This window comes from Ictidomys tridecemlineatus, chromosome 7 (assembly GCF_052094955.1).
Source record: "Ictidomys tridecemlineatus isolate mIctTri1 chromosome 7, mIctTri1.hap1, whole genome shotgun sequence".
Classification (NCBI taxonomy): domain Eukaryota; kingdom Metazoa; phylum Chordata; class Mammalia; order Rodentia; family Sciuridae; genus Ictidomys; species Ictidomys tridecemlineatus.
The window spans coordinates 165,306,733-165,326,747 of record NC_135483.1 but is presented as its reverse complement, the minus strand read 5'-3'; the positions used below and the strand labels follow the sequence as shown (position 1 = coordinate 165,326,747).

General features: G+C 36.2%; 2 protein-coding genes across 5 annotated transcripts in view; one reads left to right on the top strand and one right to left on the bottom strand.

Moving 5' to 3' along the window:
• Window positions 1-6,493, bottom strand: part of Nif3l1 (NGG1 interacting factor 3 like 1) — an 18,069-nt gene extending 11,576 nt beyond the window's left edge. Inside the window, exons 1-4 of one of the 3 annotated variants that reach the window (XM_078017839.1) lie at window positions 6,405-6,493; window positions 4,737-5,247; window positions 3,227-3,389; window positions 303-429 (exon numbers count right to left, since the gene is read on the bottom strand). In XM_078017839.1, coding sequence (XP_077873965.1) covers window positions 303-429; window positions 3,227-3,389; window positions 4,737-5,172 — 726 coding nt within the window. In that variant the 5' untranslated portion in view covers window positions 5,173-5,247; window positions 6,405-6,493. The remainder of the gene's footprint in view (window positions 1-302; window positions 430-3,226; window positions 3,390-4,736; window positions 5,248-6,404) is intronic. The other 2 variants (XM_021735640.3, XM_021735639.3) reach the window with 2 other exon arrangements.
• On the top strand, window positions 6,479-20,015 carry Ppil3 (peptidylprolyl isomerase like 3). Of its 2 annotated transcripts, none has more exons than XM_040294686.2 (7): window positions 6,479-6,800; window positions 7,315-7,396; window positions 9,411-9,485; window positions 11,037-11,130; window positions 11,664-11,731; window positions 15,131-15,249; window positions 18,489-19,672. In XM_040294686.2, exons 2-7 carry the CDS (start codon window positions 7,394-7,396, stop codon window positions 18,523-18,525), a joined length of 396 nt encoding a protein of 131 aa, XP_040150620.1. In that variant the 5' UTR covers window positions 6,479-6,800; window positions 7,315-7,393; the 3' UTR covers window positions 18,526-19,672. The 2 variants fall into 2 exon arrangements, with proteins under 2 accessions (XP_040150620.1, XP_005338951.1); XM_005338894.5 differs by lacking the exon at window positions 18,489-19,672 and adding an exon at window positions 19,684-20,015 and having other exon boundaries at window positions 6,483-6,800.

Genomic DNA, 20,015 nt, shown 5'->3' with positions numbered 1-20,015 from the left:
TTTTAGTAATCGTTTCTGGACTGTTGATCCAACAGTATAAAAATAAATTTGTTCAACAAAAATACAGAAAAATGAAACTAATCAAATGGTACACATTAAATAAGTGCAGTTCTTTAATTGATTTGGCCTCAATAAAGCTGTGAACAAATGCACATAATGTAAAATCAAATATAAAATACTTTTTCTTAAATATTTGTATAAATGTTGATGGACCTTTATTTATAGAATCAGTGCCTCATATCTGCTAGGTAAGCTTTCTACTACTGAGAAACAACCCCAGTCCCATAAAATGCTTTTATTACCTTCTCCAGTGACAGAATTTCAGTCTTTTGATAAAGCTGTCTGTTCTGGGAGAGAAAAGCCACAACCTGCATCAAAGCCTTCTGAGTACAATTTAGACTGATGCGTGTTTGTTCTTCATTGTCAATCCTAGAAAAAAATCACTCATTGGTTTGGGATAGAAAAAAATAATATATTTTTAAATTTCCAGTTGACAAATTAGCTATGATAGAGCAGATTTATATGAAACTAAGGATTTGACCAACAGAACTCATTTCATCTCAAACCAATCCTTGTTCTAAAATTGTGTTTCTCAAACTGTAACATGCATCAGAATCACCTGGAGGAATAATTAAAACAGAGTACTGGGCCCTATTTCCAAGTTTCTGATTCAGTTAGATCTAGATGAGGTGCTGTGAATTTATCTAACAAAATGTCCTCAAAGTTTAGGAGGTGGGGCTTGTTGAAGGAAGTGGCACTACTGAGGGCACAGCCTTAAAGGGTATATTTTGTCTCTGGCCCCTTTCTTTCTCTCTCACTCACTCTCCCTTCCTCCCCACCCAGTAATGCCCTAGAGCCTCCCTCCTCCCAAAAAATGGCACCAAAATGTTTTGATAATCACAGAATTCTAAAACTAAAGGACACCTTAAAATATAATCTGGGGGCTAAGGATGTGGCTCAGTGTTGAAGTGCTCGCCTAGCATGTGTAAAGTTCAATCCTCAGCACCACCAAAAAAAGAAAGAAAAGAAAATATAACCCGGAAGCATAGCTGCCAACACTGGAATCAACTGTGGTGCTTCAAAAGGACAAACAGTAGCTGGGCCCCAATTAAATAGTAAAACCTAGATATGAACTGTAATATGGAAAAATTGAACTGAACTAAAAAGTCCATCAGTAAGAGAAAGAATGCTTAATGAAACTGCAATACATCATAATAAGCGACATTATACAGCAATTAAAAAAAGATTAATTCTTGCAGTGCAAGAGAGCTAGCTGTGCTACAGTTGTAATAGGTGGGACAGAGGAAGCTGGTCAGTGGAAAACTAAGCTATTTATGTTAGGTAGCTTAAAATAAGGTAGTTCTTAAATCCCTAATGTTCCTAAGGCATACTTTTCTAGCTACCCTCTGGCGCATCTGGCACCTACATCCTTGAGATTGTTCTTTTTGATCCATTCTGGATTTTTTAAAAAATAAATATGAAAAAACAACAAAAAAAAAAAGATTAATTAAAAAGAATGGTATAGACATAAATGAAAAGATCTTTTAACACATGCTGTTAAGAAAGACAAAAAGAGCATACTATTTAATTAAGAAAACAATGTAAAATAAAACTATATATTTCTTCATGTCCTTGCATCTGTTTGAAAAGATACCCACTTCTCTATAAACAAATGAAAAGACAACTTGAATTAAAGATACTGGGATTGAGTAGAAGGAAGAGGGGACTATTGTATTGTTTCAATTTTTCATACCTCATTTGTAGAATTAACTTTTCTTTTAATTTAAGTATTTATTCAGTATTTAAAAATGGCAGAAGATATTCACAGCTGAAATCTTTGCAAAGTCCTAGGAATAATTTTTCTTGAGATTCTTCAAATTCTCTGGAAATACTCCAAGATATTTTTGATGACTTTACAATAAGGAATCAATACTTTTTAAAAAATCACTCATTAAGCCAGGCGCACTGGCATACACCTACAATCCCAAAGGCTCAGAGGGCTGAGGCAGGAGGATTGCGAGTTCAAAGCCAGCCTCAGCAACTTAGCAAGGCCCTAAAGCAACATAGTGAGACTCCATCTCTAAATAATATACCAAAAAAAAAAAAAAATCACTCATTAAAGAGATTGTTTTTTGGTGTAGCTTCATATAATGATTTCAATTTTAATAAAAAGTCATACTTATCAGGGTCTGCATTCTCTAAAGTAAAAAGAATTACCCCTAAACATTACCAGGAGGATTAGAAATACTACATGTAAAATGTATGGTATGATCCCTCCCAAGTGGAAAATATTCAATAAATATTACCATTTTAATTGTTTTGAAAAGATTCCACAATTCATCTTGTCTGGAACCCACAGGCACATGAGAAACACACAGCTTGTAAATCAATGCCAGGAAAATATAATTTGTTTCAAACTTAAGTATCAGAGTATAATGGTTTGGACCTGAAGACTCTTCCAGAGGCTCATGTGTTGAAGAATTAGTCCACAATGGAGCAGTGGGGACCTTTGGGAAATGACTGGATCATGAGGGCTCTGACTTTATCAATAGATTAATTCATTTATGGATTCATAACTCAATGGGCTATTGGGAAGTGGTAAAAATATTAGGAGGCAGGGCCTGCTTGGAAGAAATGAATCACTGGGGTCGTATGCTTGAAGAGTATATTTTGGCCCTGGCCCTGGCTCCTTCCTTTTTCTCTCTGCTTTGCTGTTGCCATGAGGGGAGCAGCACTGTTCCACCACACTCTCCACCATGATGTTCTGCCTCACCATAGGCCCAGAAACAACGGAGCCCAGTAATTATGGACTGAAACTTCTGAAACCATGAACCAAAATTAATCTCTTTCTCTGATTTCTCTTAGTTATATTGTCATAGCAATAGAAAGCTAAGACAGAATTACAGACTTTGTAAGAAAGTACTTACCTCTAGATAGAACAAAGGGGTGGGAAAGGAAGGAGGGTGGCTTGGGGATAAAAAAAGATGGTGGAATGAGATGGACACCATTACCCTAACTACATATATAAAGACACAAATGGTGTGAATATACTTTTATACAACCAAAGATGTGAAAAATTGTGCTCTATATGTGTAATATGAATTGTAATGCATTCTGCTGTCATATATAACAAATCAGAATAAAAAGTAAATTAAAACAAAGAAAGCACTTATCAATAAATACACTTACCAATAATACACAGAAAAAAGAGAAAAATACATTGTACCTAGCAGAAAAAGAAGTGACAGAAACATCTCCAATTCCTTTCACTGCAGACATGACTTTTTCCAGGTCTTGGGTGTGGTTAACACTAAATTCTATTCGATGAGTTCCCTCTGTAGGGTAGTTGGGAGCTTTGGAAGGATGTATAGGACTGGAGGTGCAAGCTCCTAGAAAAAAAATTGTGGAAAACTAAAGCTCTTGTTGGTTTTTTTTTTTTAAGATTAAAAAGTAAGATAAACTATTCAAGGCAAAATGAATGTATTTTTTAAGATTTGAACTGGGGATGTGGCTCAGTGATAGATAGTTTGTCTGACATACACAAGGCCCTTAGCTCTACCATCAGCACCACAAAAAAAATACACTTTCATGTTTTTGTAATACACACGCACATATATACCCCTATAGTCTAAGGATTTGGTATGGACATACAAAATCAAATTCATTAAAAAAAAAAAAATCAAACCAAGCACAGTGGTGCACACTTTTAATTCTAGCTACATAGTATGAAGATTGCAAGTTCAGGGGCAGCCTGGGCAACTTAGCCAAATAAGAACTATCTCAAAATAAAAAATAAAAATGGCTGGGAATATATACAGTTCTGGGGTAGAGTGTCCTGGGTTCAATCTCTTGCACCACAAAGAGAGAGAGAGAGAGAGAGAGAGAGAGAGAGAAACATTATTGAATTATTTTCCCGTATTTTAAATTTCAGAAAAATCTGGACAAGAAAGACTGACTTGTGGAATTTTTTTTTTTTTTTTTTAGGTGATACAGATTGTCTACTGCTTGATAAATCTATCCATGTAAAATGTACCCATTTTTTCCAGGTGACAAATGTTCATAATCTGTTGAACACATTACTAGAGATGTTTCATCATAAAAGCTTTAGCTCATAATGATTTATCAAAAGTCACTCAAGGGGCTGGGATTGTGGCTCAGCGGGAGAGCGCTCGCTTTGCACGGGTGGGACCCGGTTCGATCCTCAGCACCACATAAAAAGAAAGGCATTGTATTGTGTCCATCTACACTTAAAAAATAAATATTAAAAAAAAAAGTCACTCAAGAAAAGCTTATTAGAAAGTATTATCTTAAAATAACTTACAAAAATAAAGCTAAAACACATATGCTGAATTCCCTCATTACACTGGACATTATTAAACTCCGATGTCTCAGTCACTAACATACCAAGTATATCCTGGACAGGCCTCAGCTTTCAATTTCAATTCAAGCACTGTTTGAATGCCTGGGTTCTAGTCACTGCATCACATGAATGAAGAATTGTGAAGTTGCCTAACAATGATGAGTTCTTATGCTTTCCTTATTCATTAAGGATAACAATGTTTGGTTTTTCAAATGCAATTTAATGGCCAGACTTCAGCAACATTATTTTAGACATATAAAAATCAAATGATGTCCCCTCACCCCTAAAACAGTTAAAACTTTACTGGAAAGACATTTTAAAATTTCTAAGTATTTGTAGGAAAATTTTAAATATGAAAGAACAAGAGGCTTCTCACCAAGCCCTTTGGCCAACCAGTTGTTGACTCCCTGGGGTGCAGCATCATAGGCTGTGTGAGGAGAATAGATGCCAACCCTATTCTCCAGAGCCCGGATCACCAAGCGTTCCTTCCAGCTTTTCCAGGTTATCTGCTTCAAGGGTCGGAAGATAGGTGGATGGTAGGAGAGGATGAGATCTGCCTTCTTTTGCAGAGCCTCCTCCATTACCTCTTCCGTCAAGTCATTGGTCAGGAAGAGAATGTTTACAGTATGTGGTGGACTTGGTTCCACCAGTAATCCAACATTGTCCCAACTCTCAGCAAATGAGAGAGATGCAAAGTCATTCAAGGAGGAAAGAAGAGCCTTCAAATCCATGAAGGAACGGGAAGTAATGCAGATACCGGACTGGACAAGCCGGACTGTTGCGGGAACCAAGCGTACACAAGATGATAACATTCAAAAATCAGGTAAAACTGAGTATCTGAAGTAAAAATACAGGAAATGGTACTCTGGAACACTTTAGGTCTGGACCTAAAAGGCATCAAAGCATGTGGGAAAAATATCTGTCATTATACAGACCTGGTTTCAAGTAGTGGCTCTGCCCCTTTCCAGCATGATGTAGCCTAAGTAAGTCTTTAACATCTGACAGCTTTTTTCTCATGTACAAAATGGAGACCCAACCTACACTGCAGGCCATCTGGATAAGCAAATAGATTAATATGTCACCTAGCAAAACCTCACATATAGTATACTATGTACATTTCTTCCTCCTCCACTCTCCCCATACCTTGGTGATTTGTTTAAGTTTTGGATACTGGGGATACTACACAGTTTCACTTTCCCCGCTAAGTTACATTGCTATTCCCTTTTATTTGGGGACAGGGTATTACTAAGTTGGTTTTGAACTTGCTCTCCTGCCTCAGTCTACCAATTTGCTGGGACCAAAAAACATGCCCCACCAGGACTGGCTCATATCCTTGTTTTTATTCTCCCCAACCTTGCTTCAAAGACCCTCATCACCTCTCCATTACTCTTAAGTATTACCCTTCCGAACTCTCTTTAACTTCCTAAATAAAGCCTTTCTCCCTCCAATATAACATTGACATACTGTTATAATTCTTTTAGCTTCTATGCTAAAGCTCCTGGAGAACAGGAACTATCTTTGATAAATCTCAGTATCATCAGGCATCAGCAATCCCAGTTCCTCGAGATTCTGAGGCAGGAGGATCACAGATCACAAAATTAAAGCCAGTCTGGGCAACTTAGAGACACTGCCTCAAAATAAAACATATAAAAAAATTTGGGGATGTAGCTCAGTGGTAGAGTCCTACTGGGCTCAATCCCCAGTACCACGAAACGAACAAAACATAAAGCAGGGGATAGTGTAAGCGTAAGCCTTGTTTGCTATTGTTGGTAACAGTAAGGCGCTACAACCTACAAAATGTTCCCTCCACATCACTTTATCTACTTTCATTTCAGTGCCACCTCAAGCCCTTTCCAGGACAAAAGCCAGGTAGGGCAGCCGTTCTTGAGTCAGGACCAGAAAGTGTCTCTCGTATGCCGAAACAGTTTTCTTCCCTAATGTTCTTTCTCGGCAGCACTCCAAAACAATCACAACCAACCCTAACCACGACTTGAGGCAAAGAGCACAACTACCCCAGTAAGTTTTGAAATCGCCCACTACTCACCGATTCCGGAAACTATCCTGTACGTCATTTCCGGTACTGATCTTATTTTCCTCCACGCGGCGCCGGGCGGAAGTGGTCCAGACCATTTTACTTCCGAGTCTAAAGCATTGCTTTGTTTGGCCAGGTAGTTCCGGATTATGTTGTTTCTCTGTTTGTGATTATTAATAAAGATCTCTTTCACTGTCAAATTCAGGTGTAGGATAAGTAACATTATCCCTCTAGTTCTATTCGTTTTGGTTTGCTGTAGGAGGAGAGGGGAGATAAAAGGAATTCACATAAGAGGCCCCACGCTTGACTTCTGGTGGCCCAAAGAAATTACCATTTCGAGTCAACAGAGTTGCGGTTTAAGGCGCTTGTATCTTTTCTGTTTTAACAACGACTGTGCTAACCGAAGTGGTAAGTATGGAATATCATTTATTTTTTCATTTACTTATTCAGATGTTTGGTGAGCTCTGTGTTGGCACTGTTTTAGTTTTCCGGATACTCTAGTGAACATTCTGTTCGGCGAGAGTGTTATTATCAAGTCAATGGGAAAATATATAGTATATTAGTGATCAATATTATGGGAGAAAGAAATAGGGCAGGTCTTAGGGTTAAAACAGTTTTAAATAGGGTCAGTAAGACCTGACATTTGAGCGCAGACTTGGAAATGAGGAAATTGGCCCTTTCAGATGTTTGAATGTAAGTCTTCCAAATAAAGGAAATAACCAGTGCCTGGTCGTATGACAGGTTTGTCCTACAAAGAGGGTCGGGAAGATCAGGGGAAGTAAGAGATTGGGGGCTTGAGTTGAGTAGGCTATTCTCTTCACTTCTATGATGCAATTTAAGACTTGTTCTTTAAAACAGTAAATATAATCGTGTGTGAGTGAACAAGATAGGAAAAAAATGAACTGAATCTTTTTTCTTTTAGGAATAGAAACTTATTTTCAAGATTTTCTCTGAACGACTGAGAAATTAAATCGTACTTCCTGAAACCATCAAGAAGAAAAATGGTAAGCTTTACAGAATTCTTTTAAATTAAGTCTTTCATTATAAGTAATTTTTAGAAATTCGGCCAAGGAAAATAAAAATACATGGAAATTTCAGTGACAAGATAAACAAATGATAGATTATCAAAGCATACAATGTAGAATGATTTTTTAAAAATTTTGTTGGTGAATTATAATTTTGAGACCCTGTCTCAAAAAACAAAACAAAAAAACTTAAGTTCTGAGGCTGGCCTCCAACTTGTTCTCCTGTCTCAGTGTACCTAGTAACTATGACCATAGGTGTTTGCCACCACACCTGGCAAATTTTTCATACTTTCACTTAAAATACACAGAATTTAATTTTTATGGAAAAAAATTGATAATGAAAAAGATAAGTTGGATTATCAGAAGAGAATAGTAAGTATAATCATTTAAATTGAATTCCTTTGCTCTCAGTCTAAGGAGAGCAACTAGAACTCGAAGAAGAAGAAAAGCAATAAAAGTGCCCTGTTCTTCCCCGAACATATATTCCTATCACCATCTTCAACATAATTCTATTCTGACTATTAGGTACTATTTTAAGAAGATAAGTGAGCCCAGTGCCATGAAGCACACCTGTAGTCCCAGCAACTCAAGAGGCTGAGGCCAGAGGATTACAAATTTGAGACTATCTGCAACAACTTAGTGAGGCCCTAAGCAACTTAGTGAGACCCTGTCTCAAAATAAAAAATAAAAAGGGATGAGAATGTGCCTCAGGGTTAAGAACCTCTGCCAAATAAATAAATAAATAAATGAAAAAGAAAGCCTTTTCCAAATGTTTTTTGCCCTCTCTGGAATAGGATAACAGGATGGCAAGGGTATATAAAAACCAAAACTACAAATACTACGAATATAAAATAAATAAAAAGCAATTAAAGAGCACTATGGTTACCTCTGCAAAGGATATAGAAACACTGACAACTTTTTAGCTTTTCTTGTGTATAGTTAAGAAAGGAATTTTTTAAAATCCTATTAGAATTAAACTACCTACAGGAAATGATGGATACTATGTTTTGAAGAAATCATTTCTTACCATTTTCCAACAAAAGTGATGTTGATGGGGCTGGAGTTGTGGCTCAGTGGTAGAATGCTCGCCTAACATGCACAAGGAACTGGGTTTGATCCTCAGCACCACATAAATGTAAAATAAAGATATTGTGTCTACCTAAAACTGAAAAATAGATATTAAAAAAATGATGTTTGTGACATAAAACAATAATATATGACAATTATTTTTATTTTTTAAAACAGCATTCTTTTTTATTTTTTAGTTGTAGTTAGACACAATATTTTTATTTATTTTTATGTGGTGCTGAGGATCGAACCCAGTGCCTCACACATGTGAGGTGGGCACTTTACCACTCAGCTATAGCCCCAGCCCAATTATTTTTACTCTTATTCATGAAAAATTCAAACCTAAATAATTATTCTTGGGCTGGGATTGTGGCTCAGTGGTAGAGTGCTTGCCTAGCACTTGTGAGGCACTGGGTTCGATCTTCAGCACTGCATAAAAATAAATAAATGAAAAAATGGTATTGTGTCCATATACAACTAAAAAGTTAAAAAAAATTATTCTCTTTGTTTTAATATTTATTTTTTAGGTGTAGATGGACATAACATAATGCTTTTATTTTTATGTGGTGCTGAGGATCGAACCCAGGTCCCTCCCATATGAAGCGAACACTCCACCGCTGAGCCACAATCCCAATCCCCCAAAAATTATTCTCATCACAATATTTGCTTCCAAATTTTTTTTAGCAGAGATACCACTTTGCACTAACATTTATGTTTGTCTTTTGGAGTTTTTCCCTGCTTTTGAAATAAATTTCGGGTAAGAAGTAGAACTCATCTCTCAGAGCTGATATGTAGTTGAGTCATCTTTTAAGCAGTATTTCTGTTTATAATTAGATTATCATCTTGAATCCAGTCAGGGAAATAATACAGTATCTGTAGTCACATGAAGAAATCTCATTTGTTCAATATTCTCTCTCCTTTTTAGTCTGTGACATTGCATACAGATGTAGGTGACATTAAAATAGAAGTCTTCTGTGAGAGGACTCCCAAAACATGTGAGGTGAGTACTATATGTACATATTAAGAATAATGCAATCAGGCATAACTTTCCTATGTTCATATATGAATAACACAACCAATGTAATTGTATATCATGTACTACCACAAAAATGGGAAGTTAGGGGTGGGGTTGTGGCTCGGTGTTAGAAAGCTCTCGCCTAGCGCATGCAAGGCACTGGCTTCAATCCTCAGCACCACATAAAAATAAATAAATAAAATAACTAAAAAATAAAAACTACAACTAAAAAATAAATATTAAAAAAAAATGGGGCTCGAGTTGTGGCTCAGTGGTAGAGCGCTTGCCTAGCATGTGTGAGGCACTGGGTTCGATTCTCAGCACCACATATAAATAAATAAAGGTCCATCAACAACTAATAAAATATTTTTTTTAAAAAAATGGGGGGGGGCTGGCATGTGGTTCAGCAGTAGAGCATTCGCCTAGCATGTTCAAGGCACTGGTTTTGATCCTCAGCACCACATAAAATAAATAAATAAAATAAAGGTCTAAAAAGTGGGAAATTATATTCCATATTCCATGATATGCCAAAATACATTCTACTGTTATGTACAACCAAAAAGAACAAATAAAAAGTCAATAATGCAAGCTGGGCAATGTGGCACACGCCAATAATCCCAGTGACTCAGGAGGCTGAGGCAGGAGGATTGTGAGTACAAAGCCAGCCCCACCAACTAACTTAGTGAGGCCCTAAGCAATTTAGTGAGACCTATCTCTAATAAAATATAAAAAAGGGCTGGGGATATGGTTAAGGGAAAAAGAAAGAGAGAAAGCGTGTGTATTCATTCAGTTACTGGTGAAAGGTTATCTTGCCAGGATCTGGGAATACAATGGTGAACCAGAGACACTCCATGCTCTTGTGGAGCTAATCTAGCTGGGAAAATAGATAGGACATGAAGACTAAATGATTCTAAAAGGTAGAGTATTGAGATACAGAATAATACAATAGGAAAGAAGCTAATTAAGGTATGGACAGATCTACCCAAGAAACTAATAATCAAACTTGAGTGCAGAAGGTATGAAATCATCTCAATGGAAAGAGATGTGAAAAGAACATTTTAGGTACTGAGAGTGTAGCTCAGTGATAGAGCCATTGCCTAGCATGTGTGGGGTTCTGAATTCAAATCCCAGCACTCCAAAAATCAAACAAAAAATTCTACATATAGAAGTAGCAGCTACAGATTCCCCAAGGAAAACCTTCCCCTTTTGGATGAATTGCCAAAATGCTAATAGGCTCAACATAGTAAGCAACAGAGAAAGGATTATTATCATATGAAATGCAGAGAGGAGCCAGATCATGTAGGCCTTGTTAAGCCCTGCTAATAAGGATTAAGACTTTATATTTTATTTTATTCTGAGAGCAAAGGGAAGCTTTTAAAAGGGTTTTTGGCAGGGAAGTGACATTACCAAAGTAATACCTAAAAGCCATATTTAATATCACTGCTATCATGTTTTTTCAGTAAATATGATTGGTTCTTTATCTAAAGTGCATTTCTGCTGTACTATTTCTCAATCATCATTTTTTATTCTCTTCAGAATTTCTTGGCTCTTTGTGCCAGTAACTACTACAATGGCTGTATATTTCATAGAAATATCAAGGGTTTCATGGTTCAAACAGGAGATCCAACAGGTAAATTTTTCCATTAACTAACATCAGGGGAATTGGATGTATAATATGAAGAAGAGGGTGAAAAGAATAATGGAAAAACAAAGCATGTGGTGTCTGTATAATGGGCTCCTTATAACAGCAAGAAACTTTGAAGCAGATGGTATTCACACTTGCCCATAAATTCTGACTGATATTATTAAGGAGGGTTTTCTTTCTTTTTTTGTTAGATGTATTTTATTTTTCTGGTTTGTAAAGTGAAAGCTGGGGAACTACAATATAAAATTTTATTTGTATTTAAAGTGTTATGCTATAAAGTTCCCCTAAGTTTTAGAAATTGAATGGTTTTTTTAACTTTAAATATATCTTTTGGGGGCTGGGGCTGTAGCTCAGTGGCAGAGCGCTTGCCTAGCATGCATGAGGCACTAGGTTTAATCCTCACCACCACATAAAAATAAACAAAATAAAGTCATGTTGTCCATCTATAACTACAAACAAATTTTAAATATATATATATATATATATATATCTTTTGATTTTCTTGTCTTGTAATACAGGTACTGGAAGAGGAGGTAACAGTATCTGGGGCAAGAAGTTTGAGGATGAATATAGTGAATATCTGAAGGTATATCCCAGTGCTTCAGAATTTTATTTTCTCTCTAGTTACACTTGGACACATTGACAGATGTGTTGTAGTAACACAAGTTGATATTATTACTAACTACTTTTTAGTGTTTGATAAATGAAGTTAGTGAGAAAATATAAATGGCAATTCTAGCCTGACACATGTACTGGAGTTCCACCACTTCATTGATCTTGATAGTGAGCTCATCTTTTGAGTCCAACCTGAAATGTTTAACTTGCAGTATACAAGAAGGAACTTTATGGTGAGACATTAAGAAGCTTAATGTCAGGCTGGGGATGTGGCTCAAGCGGTAGCGCGCTCGCCTGCCATGCGTGCGGCCCAGGTTTGATCCTCAGCACCACATACCAACAAAGATGTTGTGTCCACCGAGAACTAAAAAATAAATATTAAAAATTTCTCTCTCCTTTCTCACTCTCTCTTTAAAAAAAAAAAAAAAAAAAAAAGAAGCTTAATGTCTCACCATAAAGTTCCTGTTGAATGTCATGAATCACTGACCTTTTTTGAGAGGGGAAGGAAACATTGTCTCTTAACTAATCAATTGCTTATTATCAATCCCCATCTTTTATCATCATGTTAGATGATTGAACATTCATGTAGTAATTTTACTTAATACTTGGGGTAGATCTCAAGTATTTTAAAGGATTAATGACTATGTCCTATACCAGTTGAAAACCAGAGATCTTGGGGTAGATCTCAAGTATTTTAAATATAAATAATTCCTCACAGTGATAAAATTAGGGATTTTTTATTTTCTTTGTTAACTTTTTTCTGTATTTTTCAAGCTTTAAAGAATTTTTTTTTCCTGAAATTAAGAAAATCTAGTGAGGCATGGTGGCAGATGCTTGTACTCCCAGCTTCTTGGGAGGCTGAGGCAGGAGGGTGCAAGTTCTAGGGTAGCCTGGGCAATTTAGAAAGATCTTGTCTCAAAATAAAAACGGATAGGGAGGAACTGGGATAGTGCTATACTTCTGTAATCCCAGTAGTTCAGGAGGCTGAGGCAGGTAGATCACAAGGCCAGTCTCAGCAATTTAGCAAGGCCTGAAGCAACTTAGCAAGACCTTGTTTCAAAATAAAAAATTAAAAGGCCCGGGGATATGGCTCAATGATTAAGCACATCTGGGTTCAATGCCTGGTACCAAAAAAAAAGGGGGGGGGGGGAGAATGGGGATGTAGCTCAGGGGTAGAGTACTTGCCTGGCTTATGCAAGGCCTTGGGTTCAATCCCCAGTACCAGGGTTGGGGAGAGAAAATATAGTGCTTACCAGTTTTAGAAAATCAGTTCTACTTCACAGAGATAACTTCAGTTAACAATTTATTGTGCAATCTTTTCAAACTTCATATCTATATAGAGTGATATTTTAGAATTAGAGAAAAGTGATTAGTTTTCAACTAGAACATGCAATTTGGTTTATTATATTTTAGTTATATTAAAATATATCTATTATAAAAGTTTAAAACTATTTAGTAATAGAATTGGTATAGCTTTTTAAAATTTCATTTAGTTCTCTGTATGTATATAAAAAACTACCTGCAAAGTTTCTGCAGTATCAAGGTAAAATATAGAAAGTTTTCTCTATTTTATAAGTTAATTTACATATATATGTATATGTTACACACACACAAAAATAAAATATACTCACAAAAATTCTAAAAAACAAATTATTGTTTGAATTGTTTAGAGTTGATAAACTTTTTGAAAAGTCAGACTTATCCTGAATTAAAAACTAAATAGTTTTTTAGATGTGAATTAATGACTGCGTCCTATACCAGTTGAAAACCAGAGATTGGCTGTGGCATAATCATCTATGGAAGTTTTAGAACTGTAAAAGATTAGGGTCTTACCCTACTAAAAATAGAGAAAAACTGTCAGTAGGACAGGTTAGGACATCAGCTTTATTTTCAGGTTCTCCAGTGATTCCATTGTAGGCAGGTTAAAAACCAATATGTTATACACCAGAATAGAGGATGGGGATTAAATTTGCATATATTCTCTTCCAGCAAGTCCATTCCCAAATGCTTACCCAAGAAAAACTCTTGTACATGTGCACCAAGGGACAGCAGGAGTGCTCCTGGCACACTGTTTATAATAAGTCTGGAAAAAAGCCACATGTCCATTGGTAATAAAATGGGTACAGTTTAGTCTATTCACTAATGAAATATCACACTACAGTAGGAAAAAACATCAATGAACTACAACTGTGTACACATGTATGAATCTTTAGAAACGTAGCAGTGTTAAATGTAAAAGCATTTTCGAAAAGATTAAAGTTGTATACAGTTTTGTGGAGTTTAGAAAGTAGCCAAAGGAAACAAAACATAGTCTGGGCCTGTGTAAACCTATTAGAATAATGGTTACCTCCCAGGGAGGCAGAACAATAGATGGAGCAGAGCACATAATCATCTGCAACAGTTTGGTAAATGTTACTCTTCAAGCTGGGAAAAAAATTAATAGATGCTTTTATTAAAATTAATTCTTCGATGGTACATGTATTCTTGTTAATGGATCTAGTAATATATTTGGTAGTCACCTTTTAGGGAGATAAAGCATTATTATATTGGTGTAACTACACCTATATAGCTTGTCTAATTAGTGTTACCCTATGAGTTGTTAACACAACAGTGGAGTTACTTGTAGTGTATTTTATTGGGGAGCACCTCCCTATAGCATAGCTCGGTCATGTCTTCAGCTTTATCAATAAGGTCCTTTTAACTCCAGCACATACTCCCTTGTAAACAAATAGTGTCATGATATTAGCGCTAAATGAATCCTTCCTTAGATCATCCAGTCTTAGGGTTATAGCTGTCCATGGGTAAAAGAACCATAGATAACATTCCCTGTGGCCATCAGTGAAAAATAAATTGTTTTAATGCCATAAAGTGAGAGAAACTATTCACTATAAGACTCCATCTTTCCCTAATGTTTACATTCAGTTTACTATCTACTTGATCCTTGTGAGCATCTGAATTCTGAATAGACCCTGAACTAGTCCAACTTCCCTTGTTTTGCAGATAAAGAAACTAGCAAGAGTCCTGTATATGAGAAGAGATTATGGGGAATTTGTTTTGTTGCCTGATTGTTTCATACCAGCACAGTATTCCTTAATATAAATGTAAGGATTATTTCTGTCATTGCTAAAAGTGTTTGTGGCTATATTCTCCAAAGTGAAAATGAAATTATTGAGAATTTGATTTGTTATATAATTTATACAGGCTTTATAGTGATACAGATATATAGAAACTGAACATTTGGATTAACCTAATAGAGCTATTTAATGTTTTCTTGGTTTGTTAAACATTGGAAGGTTTGTGCATGTCTTATTTCAGTTTTATATTTGGAATAGTTAAAAACACAGATTAATGGCTTTGTTCTTTTTTTCAGCACAACGTTAGAGGTGTTGTATCTATGGCTAATAATGGCCCAAATACCAATGGATCTCAGTTCTTTATCACCTATGGCAAGCAGCCACATTTAGACATGAAATATACAGTATTTGGAAAGTAAGTATTCTCATTATGTTTCTTTTAAACATTTTTTTTTTAGTCGTAGATGGACACAATATCTTTATTTTATTTATTTACTTTTATGTGATACCTCATATGCTAGGCAAGCACTCTACCACTGAGCCACAACCCCAGCCCTCATTATGTTTTGATATCTCAGTGCATAAACATGACTGTGAGAGTAGTATAACTAATATTGGAAAGAGCCAAGAGGAAAGAAAGTTATAACTTCTCTAGACTTGTTTTCCTTTTTTTATAAAAGAAGTATCAGTAATGTTTTTCAGGATTTTATGTAAATGAATAGTAATATATCCCTCTTTATTAAAAATAGCATTTGGTGGCACATGCCTATAATCTCAATGGCTCCGGAGGCTGAGTCAGGGGGATCGTGAGTTCAAAGCCAGCCTCGACAATTTAGCAAGGCACTAAGCAACTTAGTGAGACCCTGTGTCCAAATAAAATACAAAAAAAGCTGAGGCTGTGGCTCATTGGTTAAGCGCCCCTGGATTCAATCCCTAGTACTAAAAAATAAAAAAATAGCATTTAGCCACAACAGATCTGAAAATATTTGCTTAAAAATGGTGGACTGATTTGATGGTTCTACTTTGCCACCAATTTTTGAGGTGCCTCTTGTTTTTTTACCATCTTTAGCTTTCATTTCAAGATCACTTTGTGATAAAAAGACAAAGGATTCTTGCCAGCAGAGTCAACTTCTTCTTAAAGAACTTTCCAGGGAGACCAGAACTCTGTAATGTGGCCATACTTTACCTATAAGGGAGAGATAGGACACAAAGAAACCTCAGTAAAATAGGTTTCTCAGAATAAGAAGGGGAAAATAGATCCTAGGGGGGTTTTTAGCAGTTTCTACCACATTTCCAAGAGTTTCTTTTATATAAGTTAAATTCTTAAATTATATATGACTTAAATTCATTTAACAAAATTTTTTTTAACTTTTTTGTAGTTGTAGATGGACAGAATGACTGTATTTCATTTTATTTTTTGGTGCTGAGAATCGAACCCAGTGCCTCACACATGCTAGGCAAGTACTCTGCCATTGAATTACAGCCCCAGCCCTCAAAAAATATTTACCAAGCTCAATAATCCAAGGCATAATCCTATAATCTGTTATATTTAACAGTTTATATGCTAAGTTAGGTTAAATAAAAATACGGGACTACAGCTTTTTAAAAAAATTCCATATAATTAAATCTAATTTACATCTTCTTTTTTTTTTTTTTTTGGTACTGGGGATTGAACCCAGGCTGCTTTCCACTGAGCTGCATCCCCAGTCCTTTTTATTTTTATTAAGTTACTTAGGGTCTTACTAAAATTGAACTTGTCATCCTCCTGGCCTCAGGCTCCCAGATCAATGAGATTACAGCGTGTGTCACTGCATCTGGCTAATTTATACTTTGTTAATAGTCAATCAAGTTAATGAAATATTAGAGCATCCAATTATCTTTGTATATGTATATAGGTAATCTAGGTTTTCTTCATTTTCTCCCTAACTGGTCATTCAGAATTATTCATCAGGAATTACCAGGATTTATCTTACTAGATCTGAAATGAAACAATGAAGTGTAACCTTAGGTTCATTAACTTCTTACAGCTGGATTTTCATATACATTTTTCTAGGAAAATGATCCATAGCCTTCCTCTGGTTCTCTAAGGGCCCCATGTCCTAGATATTTTATTAGACTTTATCTGCTTCAAATCTGTGTTTCGTGTGTTGGGGGTGGGGGGTAATTGGGGATTGAACACAGGGGCACTGTACCACTGAGCTGTATTATATTTTGAGACAAGGTCTCACTAAGTGCCTAGGCTGGCCTGGAACTTAGAGTTCTTCTGCCTCAGCCTCCAGGTAGCTGGGATTATAGGCCTATGCCACCACTCTCAGCCTACCTGCCCTTTTGTTGCCAGACCTCATTATTTCCTCTGTTTCCTGTTTTTCTTTTAGCCCAGATGATAATTTAAGAACATATTGTTTTACATTTAGGAGTAAGGTCAAAAGGTTTTGGTAATAGTAGTTATTGTCACTGAAGCCACTTTCAGGCATTCTTTTCTATATTTTTTTTAAAGTACCATTTTAGTGGAAATGTAAATCAGTTATTTTTTAAAAGTACATATGTAAATCTTGAGAATTGAATTGAGTTACACAAAGAGGAATAATTTTAAAAAGCCACTTTATATCAGCAAATATTCTCCTCAGACTTCCAAAACAGGTATTTTAATATAAATCTGAGTTGTTGTTTTTTTTGTTTTGTTTTTTGCTTTTTGGTGGAAATATGAAGTGGGCTTGGTGGAGCTTAACTGTCAATCTTGCTTTCTTGTCTAGAAACAAAAGGAGAAACACAAAATTTAAACAATAAAATGCAAAGTGGTCATGCATGTAGGACCCTTAATGTAGGACAGTCCTTATATACTTTCTCTGTATATTTCCTATATGCAAAGAAATCCCTATGACTGGTATAATATAGTGATGTAATGAGAAAAACATATTTGGTCTTCATCCTTTGTTCCTGTATCAGAGCTAAAACCCTTGGAATTTCCTGAGTGATAGGAATGAAACAAATATTTTGTTATTTATAATAAACTCCTTTCAATCATACTTGAGTTTATACCATGAAGTGATGCCTGGTTGGCCTGTAGAGAGTTTCTGGATGAGAACTGGTTGCCTGAGGAACCAGCCATTTAATTAGAGTTAGCACTTTAAATCCTAGCCCCCTTATTATTCCTCCACCCTGAACTTCCAGGAAGGAGAGAGGATGGGAAATTGAGTTCAGTCACCAGTACTAAAAACAATGATTTAAAATGATTTAAAATCCCTATGTAACAGAACCTCCATAAAACCCATAAATGTCTATAATCTCAGCAATTTGAGAGGCTGAGGTAGGAAGATCACAAGTTTAGGCCCTTAGCAATTTAGCAAGATCCTGTCTCAAAATAAAAAGGGCTAGGAGTATAGCTCAGTGGTTGTTATGGTTTAGATGTGGTGTCCCCATGAAGCTCATGTGTGAGATAATACAAGAAGGCTTGGAGGACAAATGATTGGGTTATAGTTTTAACCTAATCTGTGAATTAATCCCTAGTGGGATTAACTGAGTGGTAACTGGAGGCAGGTGGTGTGTGGCTGAAGGAAGTGGTTCATTGGGGAGGTATGGTTATGGGAGATATATATACAGATATATATATATATATATATATATATATATATATATATTTTTGTATCTGGCCAGTGTGAGCTGCTTCCTTCTGCCACACATTCTACCGTAATGTTCAGCCTCACCTCCAGCCCCAAGGAATGGAGCCTACTGTCTATGGATGGAGACCTCTGAAACTGAGCCTCTGGATAAAACTTTTCTCCTCTACAATTGTGCTGGTTGGGTCATTCAGTCACAGCAGCAAAAAAGTAGATTAAAACAGGCAAAGTGCTCCTGGTAAGTCCCCAGTACTAAAAACAAAACAAAACAAAAACGCTAAATGAGCCAGGTATGGGGAGCAGCCTGTAATTCCACCTACTCAGGAGTCTGAGGTTGACAGTCACAAACAAGAGCCCAGCCTGGGAAACTTAAACTTAAGACCTTGTCTGAAAAGTGAGCAAGACTGGGGATGTAGCTTAGAACTAGAGTGCCACTGGGTTCAATTACCCAGTACCCCAAAACAAAACAAACCCTAAATGGGGTTCAGAGAGCCTCCAGGTTGGTGGACGCGTGCCTGTGCTGGGAAGAGGGCCTGGAGGGAGAGCATGGAAGCTCTGCCCCTCCCTCATACCTTGCATTTTGAATTTCTTCCATTTGATGTTCCTGAGTCATATCCTTTATAATAAACTGTAATAGTATGTAAAGCATTCTCCTGAGTTCTGTGAACCATTCTAGCAAATTACCAACCCCAAGGAGTGGCTGAGGGAACATCTAACTTGTAGCTGGTTAGTCAGAAGTATAGATTGCCACCTGGGACTTTAATGTGGCAGGACAGTCTTGTGGGACTAAGCTGTGAGGCCTGCACTAACCATGAAATGTCAGAATTAAATTAATGGGCACCCAGGGAAGTGGAGGATTGGGAAAACCAACACATTTGGTATTAAATGTTGGGAGAGTAAATTTTTTATCCCTTTAATTGTTATACTGGCACCATTGGCTGATATTCTATGTGATTGCTATTAATGCAGCAGATAATTTTAGGCACTCTGATCAGAATATCCCTACCCATTTCTCTTGTTGACTGAGGCATAAAAAAGAATTTTTATTTCTGAATTTTAATCCATATGTATAGCATAAAAATAATTAATATTTTTTTGTACATTCAACTAGAGAATTCAGAGAACTATAAAACATGATCCTTTCCTCTTAAGGAGATTATAGTGCTACAGATATTTGAATATTATGTTTCAATTTGAGGAAATTTTCATATATTGCATTTTTTCTGTTTCAGGGTAATAGATGGTCTGGAGACCCTAGATGAATTGGAGAAGTTACCAGTAAATGAGAAGACATATCGGCCTCTTAACGATGTGCACATTAAGGATATAACTATTCATGCCAACCCATTTGCTCAGTAACTCTAATAGACCTGGACAAATACTTGGCAAATTGCTGAAACATGCATTGTGGTTTTCCCACTTTTAATTATGTCAGAGATTTTGTCATTCTGTTGGCTTATAGCAAAGATCATCTATGAGCCGTTGGTACCAAGGGGGAACCCCTATTCTTGGAGCATATTCTTTACTACTATTATTCAATATATTTTTTAAATTTAATATAAAA